Genomic DNA, 12804 nt, shown 5'->3' with positions numbered 1-12804 from the left:
CCCCCCGCACTACAGCTCCCAGGATGCAGCTCGCCCCCCGCCCTGCCCACGCCAGCGCTCGGGCGGCGCGGGGCGCGCCGGGACTTGTAGTCTGCCCGCGGCTCCTGCCTGCCGGGCCGGGGCCAGCCGGGCTCCCTCGGCCGCGGCGGGGCCGGGCCGGCTCCGGTGAGGCGTCGAAGCCGGCACAGCCCGCGCCGCTCGCTGCCTGCCTCCCCGCCTCCCCTCAGGGCTCCCCGCCCAGGAGGCGGGAGCCCCGCCGCCCGCCCCGGCCCGGCCCAGCCCGCCGCGCAGGGGGAAACCAGCGGGGCAGAGCGGCGGCGCTGCCCGGCGGAGCACCATGCTGGAGTCCATCCGTGTCACCGGTGAGTACCGCCCCCGGCCCCCCAGCCGCTCCCGGGGCGGCAGCCTGAGGCGGGACCGGGCACCGGTGGCCGCGCCTGCGGGGCGGCTGGGGCGTTACCCGCTGGGCGAGGGGCTTGCGGCGGCGGGAGGAGGGGCAGGGTGGGGCCGCTCTCCCCTCAGGCGCTCGGGGCAGCCAGCCCGCAGGTAGCCGCTACCTCACGGGAAAAAGAAAACATAAATCACCCGAGGAGGCGTTCCCGCCCCGCGTACCTGCCCTGCCTGGCCTGGGGAAGGGCGGCGGGGCCGGGGTCCCGTCGGGGCGTGCGGCGGCGGGGGTGTGGACCTGCGGCCCGGCGCCTTGTCGGGGAGGCCGGGGTGACGGCCGCCCGCCCGCGGGCAGAAGGTGCCGCTGAGAACGCCAGTAAAACTGTGACTGGTCGTGTCTGGTGTCTCCCGTTCTCTGGCTCGCCTCTTCGCCGTGCTTTCAGAGACGTGAACAAATCTTTATATAATATGTGTGTATAAAAACCTGTGTTATGGCTCTATAACGATAGTATGGAAGAGTATTTGATACCACACAAAACTGTTCTCTTCAGTGCTGTGTATATGTGGTGTGTAGGAAAAACTACAATACAGTTGCTGCTGCAAAACAAATTTTTCACTCAGACGTTTTCCGTGTTTAAATTTGACGTCATTTCGTGTGTCATTACTTCAGCTGCTTCAAGCCAGTGTTACTTTGTCACGGGGAAATCTATCTAGAAGAGATCTGGTGGAGATGTCTCAGTGTCCCCTCATACAATACTGTTACAATCATAATTAAGATTTCTTACAGCTACTCTTTCTCTGCCTAATTTATATGCCGTTCCATCTGTGCATGGATAGGAGTAGGGTGTTACTTCTGGTAACGCGAGTAGAAATAAAGTTCATGGAATCAGACGGCGCATCCCTAGAGATGTACGGCAGCAACTGTAATCTTAAAGGACTGAGGTTTCTTAAAAGGAAAGAGACTTCTTTTGGGTCCATACCCCTCCATCAAATATTCCTGAACACACCTGTGCTGCAGTAGAGCAAGGTAGAGATCTGCTGGGATGGGAGTTTCATCCTGTGCAGGTCTGTCTATAAATCCGTGTTTTGCGATTGTATCTTGAGTCTATTCAATCAATGGGAGTTTGTTGCTTGATTTCGGTAGGGCCAAACCTTCACTTTTACTGGTTATTGCTGTGCTCATGTAATTTAATTTGAAGAACCTGAATTTGGAGTCAGTTATGTAATATCATATTTCAGTGTAGAAACATGCATGCAAGAAACTGCTTGCAAGTCAGTTCATTTTTTCTTTATTTTTTTTAAAGGTAGAAAGAGTACATCTTAAATATCATTGTAACTTTAAAGAAGAAAAACTAAACTGCATAGTCCAAGATCATGCCAATGAGTCCTGTAAATGCTGGATATTTCAAAGTTATTTACAAACACTGGCAGTTAATGAATCAGACATACAATTTGGCTCATAGTTGAAACTTGCCCTTCATTTTAGAGCTCAGAATTAAAGTTGAATGACAGATAATGCTGTTACAGGAGGAATTTTTTTGGGGGAAAAAAAAAATCTCAGGTTAAATGTCAAAGTTCCCAACATCATACAGGCTCTAGTTAATAACTAACATGCTGTGAAAATAGAATATAGCTCAGCACCAGTCTTTTTACAGGAGCTCACTGACTAATTCTAGAGCTAAACCATTTTCAGTCATTGCAGACAGAGCTTCCAGTGCTGTCTAGTTCAAGTGCCTGACACTTTCTGTTCAAAGCTTGAGTGTTTGTAAACCTTAAAGGTGTTTATAGTGGTGAGGCAATATACTACAGGATTCTGGTCAGATTCTGTTACTCCACAAACATAAGCCGGTAGTATTTGAGAGGCAGTGGAACATTACAGATTCATATACAACACTCTCTTGTTGCCTGTTTTTTGCAGAATATTCTTTCCACAGCCCTCTGCACCCACAAACCATACAGTCTAGAGCTCATAAACTACAGGTAGTTGTTAATCTATTCATATTATCTGAATATTGAAGATAAATATTTCTTTGTAATGTCATTGTACATTTGCAAAATGTGTCAAAGGAGGAATCTTAATTGTCACGTCCATATATTTTCTTCTCATCTCAGTTTCAAACTTCACTATTTTCTAATTACTTGTAGACAGATCACATACATTGCTTGCATTTCTAGAAATTTGAAAATTGATGTCAAGCTATTGGAATTGGTTTCTGATTTTGAACAAAAAGAAATTCAAGCGTGTTCTAACATGATAACAGTGAACTGAAAACCGAAAGCAGTGGCTCAGACCATTACATTCCTAGGACAGGAGGAACTGCTCCAAGAACATCTTTGCTAAGCACCTTAAGAATCATACCTACAGTTTGGAAAGGATTTGTCTATTATGCGTATGTAACCTGAGTGACGGCTGCTCAAAAACCACAGGAGCTCTCTACTTTTTTAGAGCAAGGCTAGCTGGGCAGAGAGAGATCTGTGCCCATAAATATCTATCATCAACCTCATTTCATGTATGGAATAGGTATTTAAGAAGCAGCTTGGATAGTAGCTACCCAGTGGCCTAGAGGAAGATTTTTCTACAACACTGTCCAAAGTCTGGAAAAATTCTTACATTGGGATTTTGTCACACATATTATTAGCATAATAAAAGATTAGCTCAATTCATCAATTTCTAAAGGATGGAAACCAATAATGTAACCTAGCTCCTGAATATATTGTAAAATCTGATATATTTTTTCCTAAAAAATAACCTCTGACAAGATTAGGCAGCGTCTGCGATGCTACAAGACTCAAAGCTAGTGACTGGGGTGCAACGTAAGACATGGAAAGTGTTTCATTAGCGCAGAACTATAATGAGTTCTGTGGTTCCCACATATCCTCTGTTAGCAGTCTGGGGGTACCTCCCTTCTCCAGTACTGCTGTGACACTGGCATAGCTACACCTATGTAAATGAAGTTACACAGGGGTGAAGCTCCCTGGTTGGCAAAATCAAGCTCGTAGTATTTTGCATTGTTCTGTGACACATAGTACATTTGTATCTGCAGGATGGATTAAGTCCGGTACTGCCGATTCCAGCAGATACCTTGAAAATGATGGGATTTTTGCTAGGGCACAACCTACTCTTGTGTGACGTCCTTTAGACACACAGGGGGAGTTGCCTCTGGCTGGCCGGCTGCCCTGCTAACCCACCTTACGGAGTAGCAGAAACCAGACACAGAGGCTCGAAAAGGGGCAGAGCTCTGCTCTGGCCCAAGACAGACCAAGTCTCCCTTGAACAGGAGGGGATTCCTTCCTTTGGTACCCTAATGATGCCAAAATGGGGACAGGCGGCTCTTCTGCACCCTCCTTGCTTCTTCCTACATCATCACCTTCCGCTCCAAACCTGGCAGATTGTTTCATTTAGTAATTCACTCATGTCTCTAGGACCTATGTTTTTATTACTGTGTTGTTGCAGAGAGGAACAAAATATAAATAAATGGAAGTAAACATGATGGGAAATCTTTTGGGGAGAGACTATGCTAGTTTTGTTGTGGGTTTTTTTTAATTGTTGCAGGACTTGGGGCTTTGTGACTTTGAGTGTTTGGAAGCGAAAGCAATGGAGAATCTTTGTACATAAATTACGCATTTTTAGGGAGGCTCTCAAAGGTGACTGGAGGTTTGGGCATATGTTCTTTGACAGTTTTCTGCTGCAAAAACTGAAATATGTAAAGTCATGACATTAAAATTTGTGCTTCTCAGAACACATGTAACACACATGGATGAGATACAGAAGATAAAACCTACATGATATGTAGCAGGATAGAGTTATGCCATAGTATGGCGATTTTCAATTTGCCTTTTTCAGACCTTTTAGAAGTAATCTGTGACATCTGTCCTATGGTATCCAGAGTTTAAAAGCTGGAAATCACTGCTAGCCAATCTCTGTAATTAATGTGGCTTGATAATCCATTCTCTGACTGCCTACTTTATAGCAGTATGATATCTTGGTACTTTTTGAAACACTGAAGCACATTTTCAGCACACAGGCTGTGTGATGCATTGGTTTTATATTCAGAATACTAGACATCTGTTTCAGTCACCAGGCACTGCTAATCCTTGGAGAATTTGGATATAGTTTAGTAAGTCGAGTTTCCTAGAAGACAATGAATTTTTAGTTTCTTTGATGAACTTTCTCTGACTTACAAATCTTCTTTCTCTGACTTACAAATGTATGTGAGTTTAAAATAACTATTACAGATTAAATAAATGTTCTGGAGAAAGAACTTGAAAATTTGGTGTTTTGCAACATGATTTTGACATCTCAAATATTATTTTCTAGGTTTTTTTGTAAAATAATGATGTTAAAAAAATTTAGAGTAGCAGTTACATGACTTCTGTGAAAACTGCAGTGTTATCTAATATAATCTTTCAAATCTGCTGGTTATCTGTTGATTCTAGATTTCCAAGACAAACACGCATCAAACAGTATCCTTCTTTAGTAGGAAGAAAATTAAGGACAGCCACACTTAGTCTGGCAGCTGAAAAATCACTTGGCTATGAGGTTGCACATATAAAGTAACTACTGATTTGGGGACAATTATTTTTTGTATCAACCATGTGCATGTGAAACCTACCAGTACGTGTTCAGCACTTGATCACCATTTGTGACACTTGCAGGAGAATTCTGACTTATGATGTTCAGAAATTATCTAGATATAGATGCATTTATTTCTGGCCAGGTGTACTACTCAGCTCTGAAAGCTTACTGTCATGAGTTTTTGGTATTGCATCAACATAAGAGCTTGGGGCAGGGGCGTGAGGTAATTTTAAGTTGTTTCTTTAAATTCTGTTTGGGGGGGGGGTGTTTTCTATTTATCACTTCTTAGATATACACGTGGTATTAATTCAAAATATTCCCCGCGTAATAGTAACTTATGGCTTCTCTGCTCTTTGTGGCTTTTGAGAATTGGTTAGTAGAGAAGGTGAAGTGTTACTGCCACTAGCAGGACATTATTTTCTCATCTGTATTTTAAGAAGTAGCTCTTTAATTTCCAAGTTCAATTTTGTCTACACAAGCAAAGTCACATGCTCAGAAATTTAGTATTTCTGCATTCAGACATTCTGGAAACCTTGCCTTTCATTTCCCCTTCTTAAAAGTAAGGATTCTCATACTGTAATACTTGGTGCAGACCTGAAGTCAATCTTAAATACTTGCCAAGAAACACGTGTGAGCTGTCATCTTATTCTGTTGTCCAAAAAATGCCTCATTTTATAGCAGTTGTTTGTAGATAGGTGCACACATAAATGAAAGCCCGCTGCACAGCATCCTGGATGCGTATTTGACGTTGTGTCCCCTGTGATGGGAACTGTGGTTCATCGCCGCTACAGCTAATGGTAAAGCAAGAACGAGCCAGGTTAGGCAGGTTGTCACGTATGTGATGAGACTGATCCGACAATTTGAAGGGGAATGCCAAGGAGCACGTTCCTGCACCAAGCACAGAAAGAAGATTTGCAAACTTACTGTGAAACAAAACTGAGCTTGCGTAAGATACGCATACTTTAGTGGAAGAAAATGCTCTAATGTTTCTATCTCTGTCTTTCCAGTAGAGGAAACAGACGGGCTGCAGATTTCCCAATAGGTCCAAATAGGACCTCTGTCTTTTTGCTTTTTAGAACAGCATCCTCAGGAGAACCGAGGAACAGACTGACATGGAACTGACAGAGATCCAACAGCATGAAATACATTGTCATGGTGCTTATGTTGGGAGCAAAACCTAATTTTACTGTGAAAATAAAGCTGAAGTTAAACTACTATTGATTTTTTTTTTTTTTCCTCTTGGAGGCATTTAATGATCTCATGCTCTGAATGGAACATTAGCAAAATTACTCTATGTAAAGTAATTACAGCTCAGCTATGTATAACTGTAGGCTGAAGCTCAAATCCCTTTTGCAGGCTTTAGTTGAGCTCCGGCCATATCTCCTGTTCTGTGAATCCTTTCATTTTAGGTGCAGAAGCAGGAGGCATTTCTCTGTGGCAGGATTTATTTGTGCCCTTACTTTCGGCTCACCTAATGTTCTAGGATGAACTGGCTGGTGGGAGAAGGGGATGGTTAGAACCAGTGGAGAGGGGTCATTTCTCTGTAACAGGCCAGCACAAATGTTAAATACAGTTTTAATCCTCAGTGACTTCTCCGTGCGGCTGCTCTGTGCCAGGGACCTGTCTTCCCTGAAGGCTATGCCAGGGGTCAGAGCAAGAAAGGAGGGTTCATTCATTAAAGGAACCATATTCACGTCTGGCATTCAGTTTAGTTCATAATGTTTCTTCTCAAGTGTTTTCTTAAAGACAGCTGTTATTGTAGGACAACTTTGAACAGATGAAATGACAGCGTTGTCATAAGGATTCTCAGGTGTGTGTTTGTAACTAGCTGATCTCTCTCCTCTTTAAATATAGCCTACTGTCTGTATTAAGAAGGAATACATGAAACTGAAGTCTTTAAACTTACATTGCTATTCATATAGTGGTGTAAATTGTTCACAGTGGCTGGCCCATTCCAGTGTTCTCATCTTTTCTGAGACTAAATTCTATAAATCAGATTTTGCAGATGAGACCACAACAGACTGCTTGTATCACAGCACAGATCCTTGTGGGACTTCACTGTAAATACTGCTCACATACTCCTATACAGTCTCCTACTTTTTTAAGTTATTCTTTATCCATACAGAAAGCCGTCCTTGCATGATAAAGATCAATCAGATTTTGCCCAAAACTAAAAATTTGTTAATGTAACAGTAAACTTTCATAAAGCTCTGCACAGTCTTGTTTTAAACAAGTTAGTTCTGAGCCACAAACAGTGCACTCGTGCATGGAGATGCAAGCATAAAACACTTGTTTAGCTGGGTCTTACAAGTCCCAGTCTAATTGTTCAAAAGTGATATACACACACAATTCTCTCATATGTCTAGAAGTCGCAACTAACTTGATGTGACTACAGTTGAGACAAGTTTTGTGTTTCATTTATGTTGCAGTTTTGAGTCCTTTGTGTTAGTATTGCTGTGTGAAACAATCAAATTTGTCCTCAGCTTTTTTTTTTTTTATCCCTCGATGCAGAAAAACTTCACTGGCCTAAGACAGAGCTTTCTAAGAAATCAGTCCTGAGTCCAGCAGAACATAAGCCGAACATTAATAATGAAAACAGCCTCCGGCACCCACCTTCTGGGATCCTTAAGGACATTTTCACAACAGGAACCAGTAGCTACAATGTCCTTCTGCAGAGCAAAGAGGAGAAAAAACACCAGGCTCAAAAGCAGTCGTCTGCTCACCACAAGAAACACAGAAAAACTACAAAGTGTTCTACCACCTTGCGAAGCAATGAGCACCGCAAAATCAAAGTCCCGCTACCCTTGCTTGGCAGTGGGTGGTACTGCACAAATAGGCAGCCCCCCATCATCATCACTAGCCCGGTGTCTACCAGCATGAAGTTTACAAACAGTATTTCGGCTGCAGGGAACAGCATAGGACTACCACCTCGACCCAGAAGTAGAGCTAAGAGGCATTTTAATCTAACAAAGCCAAAGCAATCCCAGTCATCAAAAAGCCATGGAAAAGAGGGAGATATCTCTGGCCAAAAACTCTGTTTACTGACTGCAATCAAACCTTCCAATGTGGAGAAAGAGAAGATGAAATTCTTCAAGTCAGATTTCACATACAATCCTCAGTTTGAATATGCAAACCCTGCTTTGCCAAATGTGTTAGCTAAGCATAGCCACGCATCTGACAGATTTCTTAAGCAGGTATAGTTACTTTTTCCCCTCCTTTTCCACTGATTATTTTTCCCTATACTTGTAAAGGTGATATTTGGCTTTGTATGTAGCAAGTGAAAGTTGTTCCTGCTTATCATCCTGCCCTGCTGTTTGAGAAATGCATCAATGATGAGAATACAACAGTAGAACTGAAGGAAAATCTTTTTGATTAAACAATGAAAGCCTTCCTAATATTTACAGGATTCTATATAGGATAAAGGGACAGTTCCTTATAAATGGGTTTACATGAAACAATTTGAGGCAAGAAAGCTTTTTAGGCAATGAAGCAGAGTCAAATACAGGAAAAATACAATGTCTAAATAGGCTTTAATAAACAGAAGAAAAAAGCAGTGTAGAGATCCTGCCAGTCCTCTTGGTGATGCAGGGATTGGGAGAGAATGGCAATTATTTGAGGTCATGGTTATTGGATAAGCATATGCTGATGTTCCTTGTTTTAACAAACTTCAAAAGAATATTTGTATTATACGAGGCTTGATCAAGCAGCAGACGAAGTCCATTCCAGAGATAGATAAAACTGAAAAGAAATCCTTTCTTTTTTTTACCTTTTTTTTTTTTTCATAATAATATGCAGCCACACTGGTAACATAGCTACAGACATTCCCGTTCTGTGTAACTGCCCTGGCTTCCTACCTGTCTGACTTACAAAAAAATCCCAAAAGCCAACAAGGAGGACAACAAAAAATATCTTCCTTTCAACTTTGACCTAAGTAACAAAAACAGTGCTTATCCACATAATAACAGAAACAGTCCTCTTGCCACTTCTGTTGTTTGGTTGTTTGTTGGTTTTTTTGTGGGTTTGTTTGTTTGGTTTTTTAAATAAGATCTTTCTAAACTACTAAGTCTGACAAGCTTTTCTAAAGGGGAAATCTCATATTTCAAGTGATACTTGGGAAGAGATCCTGCCATTCCATCAGTTTCACTTCTTTGTGATACGAATATTTCACTTCAAAACCCCTAAAATTCCCTGTGCAAAGGGTACATGAATTAAAGTACCATGGACTCTAATAACTGACCCTTGACTTGTGAAGAGTCTGACATGTACTCTCAAATCCAATAAAGCACACAGGTGTTACTGCCCATTAAGTCATCATATTGTAAGGCTTCATCTGCATTTTCACATTAAAAAGATCTGTATCTTTTAAAAACTCAGTAGCTGTGTTTTCATTAAGAATTTATTTTTTTTATGAGAACAGAGAACGGCTGATCTGTTCTTAAAATCAGCTTCCATGCTTCTAAATAACAAACTAAATCATACCGACACCAAATAAAACCACTCCTTGACTAGAGCTTTTTAGCAACTTTTCCTTTGATTTTTATAGCAATGTTAGGAACATTAATCATAGATTACAGCAAATCAACAATAACTAATTTGCCAAACTGAATTTAATGCAAATTATCCCCTTCAGTATGAGGTGATAGAGCTTTAAAAACGATTTTATGGATGATGATTTTATGGAGCGGGCCTGTCATTGATTTACCCTTCTTTTAATAAGGAAACCTCACACCTAGATAATGAATATTTTAATCATGAATGATTCGTTAATATTATTCCAATTTGTAACTCTACCTTTTTCACTTTACATAAAAAGCATGGGAAAATAAAGGTTTTATAACAACTTTATAAAAAGCAGTGAAGTATTTAATATTCAGTGAAGTATGATATCTGTGAAACTTACCAAGGAGTATCTAAATTGTGTCATAAGATTTAGTTTAAGTTACAGAAATTTTTAGGAAGAAAAGCATTTCTTCAAAGTTCAGCTCCTAAAAATACTGAACAACAATATCCTGCACTTCATATAAATACCCTAAAAAACAGCTTTAACACAGCTCCAAGCCCAGCAGGTGGCACTCTCTCTTTTTTAATCTACAACTAGCTTTAGAAATTTTCATCTCCACGCAAATTTGAATTTCATTTCATGCAAATTTACTATCCAGAAAAAGCAGCATTAATCAAAATTTTAATCAGCAAATATTGTATGAGCACTTGCTTTTCCTCAGTGCTATTTTTTTTTCCCCATGCAGATTTTGCTTGTCAGAATAAACACATAGGTATCTTACAGGAAGTGTTAAGTTCAGGAAAGAGTACTTCAGCTGCAAAAAGTACTCATAGCATCAAGATTTAGGTCTGCAGTAAAAACCCAATGGCATGTAGTCATCCTTTTTCCTGCAACAAGGATAAATTAATTCTTGGTTTTTTTGAAACATTTTTGGCTTTCATTTGTTGCTGCGCTTATTTTAGGAAGCTTTGCTTTGTGTGAATAGAAATAGAATTATTCCTATTTCATTCTATAAAAGGTGCTTACAGCAACTTACACTTGCTTGCTCTTCTATGACTAACATCTCTGTAAAACCAGCTTTTTACTGACAGAAGTCACCGATTTTATAGGGGACTTCTAGGACACTTCAGTGACATGAGCTCAAAACCTGACATTTCAGAAGATTTTTAATAATTTCAAATATATTTTTACTTACAGCTGTGCATAGCCTGCTAGGACATTAAAACAGATTGTGTTTTCTTATTGCCCTTTCTGCTTTTATGCACGTCTGTGGAATTGGTTAATATAGCATTACTGCAACATATCTGGAAGATGAATCACACCCTTCCCCCCCACCCCTTAAAAAAAGAAAAAAAAAAAAGGGCAAAGAACACTATGGATTTGCAAGCCATTAACACAGCAATGCTACAATAAGGAACGTCCAGGCTTGTGAGCACCCATTTCACCCCCAGGCCACTAGTCAGATGAAAGATTTTTAAACCTTGGGCACAGCCCAACACTTTTATTGATTGACTTTTCATAGACATAGAGTAAACATTTTTGAATTATTAATACATACGAAAAGAATATTTTAAATGTCTCTCTTCTCATACTTTGCTCTGATTCTTTGTTTCTCTCGTTCTACTTTATCTTGTTTTCTTCATAATAAGGTTCTTTCATGAGTCACACAATATGTGCTTTTAGGGAAGGGAACTTGAGAATAAAAAATAGTATGCAGACTTGCAGCTTTTCATATTGATTGATATATCTAATATTACAGAAATTAATTCTCTTATTGTTGTGTTTCAAGGTTAGTGCAGCAACTGTATACTCTAAGCACTGTGAAAGTTTTCTTATTAACACTCCTTCTGGCTCAAACTACTTGTCCTTCATTGTTAAGTTTTCTTAACACTTAGAGTGTTTGTTATTTTTGCACAGATGCTAGAGGTGGCAATACTTAACTAGAAGTAATTGTCCCCAGCTTTTGCAGAGTAGATGACTTAACAGTTGCAATTTGCTGAACCAAAATCAGCAAGGAAGTTGCAATGTCAAGTAACCTGTGTGTTAACACCTACTTCTTCGCATTGTACATGAAGGCAGGAAATCTATTTTTATATACATACATATTTTTGAAAAATCATCATTTTGTTGAATGAGTAATCCCCCTGTGAAAGAGTTGTACATCCTTTTCCCTTGTACTCCTAAAAAATATAGCAGTTTTGAGTTAATAAACCAGTTGTGCCACATTGTAAGCGTTTGTGTTACACACCTTTTAAGTCATTAACGCAAGTAGCCTACAATTAGCAAATTTATCAGATGTTGGAAAAATAGTTAGGTGGAGCTAGAAGGCTAAACAACAAGACATTGAACACGGAGTAACCCCTTGCAGTGTCCAGGTGATGTCACAGCTTAGGCATGTTGAAAATTCAATAACGTGTCACTGGCTGTAAAAGCACTTAATTGTAAAACACCTCATTCTCCACTAGTAACAAACTCCCTCCTAAACTAAGATTTATAGATAAAGTACGTTAATATATAACACAAAGCATATCAGGCTATCCAAGTAGCATAAGTTCTCAGGGTTCTACGCCAACTTCTCTCTTCCAGTGGCTCCTCGTGGTCTTTGATCTTTCTAATGACCACATCTCTAAGTAAGTCCATAAAACACGTTTGAGTAGCCACCGACGCAAACAAGACCCGCATCGGTTGATGCATTTTGACAGTATAATGTGAGGGTGAAGGAAAACCAGACGGCACCACCCCGAGCGGCTGTCGGGTTGGAGCCCAACATTAAACCCGTGGGCACAGGTTCAGGGCAACGCTATAATTTCGATGCTAGAAATTGGTATCACCATTGAAGTTACTACCAAATGATTAGTGAGGCCAATTGATAGGGAGGAAGAAATTATAACTCTAAACTATAGATCACTTCTGGTGATACTACAGTAGAGGCATAGGTTTATTTCAGGACAGTCTCATACAAAAACCAAGTGAGTATTAATTCTTAAGTCCTTGCAAAGTATTTGAAAAGTTTTCTACTAAAAATATTTCCACCAGCCTTAAATCACTAAAACACACTCTTTATCATGCAAAGAGCAAGCATGTAAAAGAAAAGCCACTGTAAATACTGAATAAAACTCAAAATACTACAGCCTGAATAGACTGGCCTCAAAAACCCACTCTTACCTCTCCCTGTCTCTCCTTTCCACTTGGCCTTAAAAAGAAGGGCAGCCACCATTTTATGGCTGTTGATTAGACTAACAAGTTGCATCTGGTGTTACCTAAGGATGCAGCTGGGAAGTTTTTCCCCTCAGTAAATAAGCTATGCGGGGAGGAAAGCAACGGTGCCTGCAAGCCTGGT

At 40.5% G+C, this 12804-nt stretch overlaps 1 protein-coding gene across 1 annotated transcript in view; it reads left to right on the top strand.

Annotated features, from left to right (window-relative positions):
- The first annotated feature begins 103 nt into the window (after positions 1-103).
- Positions 104-12804, top strand: part of MATCAP2 (microtubule associated tyrosine carboxypeptidase 2) — a 31476-nt gene continuing 18775 nt past the window's right edge. The window contains exons 1-2 of the mRNA XM_087767845.1: positions 104-362; positions 7475-8157. Of these exons, the coding sequence (XP_087623971.1) occupies positions 338-362; positions 7475-8157 (708 nt within the window). The 5' untranslated portion in view covers positions 104-337. The remainder of the gene's footprint in view (positions 363-7474; positions 8158-12804) is intronic.

Source organism: Nipponia nippon, unplaced genomic scaffold, assembly GCF_047370975.1.
Source record: "Nipponia nippon isolate SJK-2023a ecotype South Korea unplaced genomic scaffold, ASM4737097v1 scaffold_1, whole genome shotgun sequence".
Taxonomy (NCBI): Eukaryota; Metazoa; Chordata; class Aves; order Pelecaniformes; family Threskiornithidae; genus Nipponia; species Nipponia nippon.
This window is presented reverse-complemented; position numbering and strand designations above follow the sequence as displayed.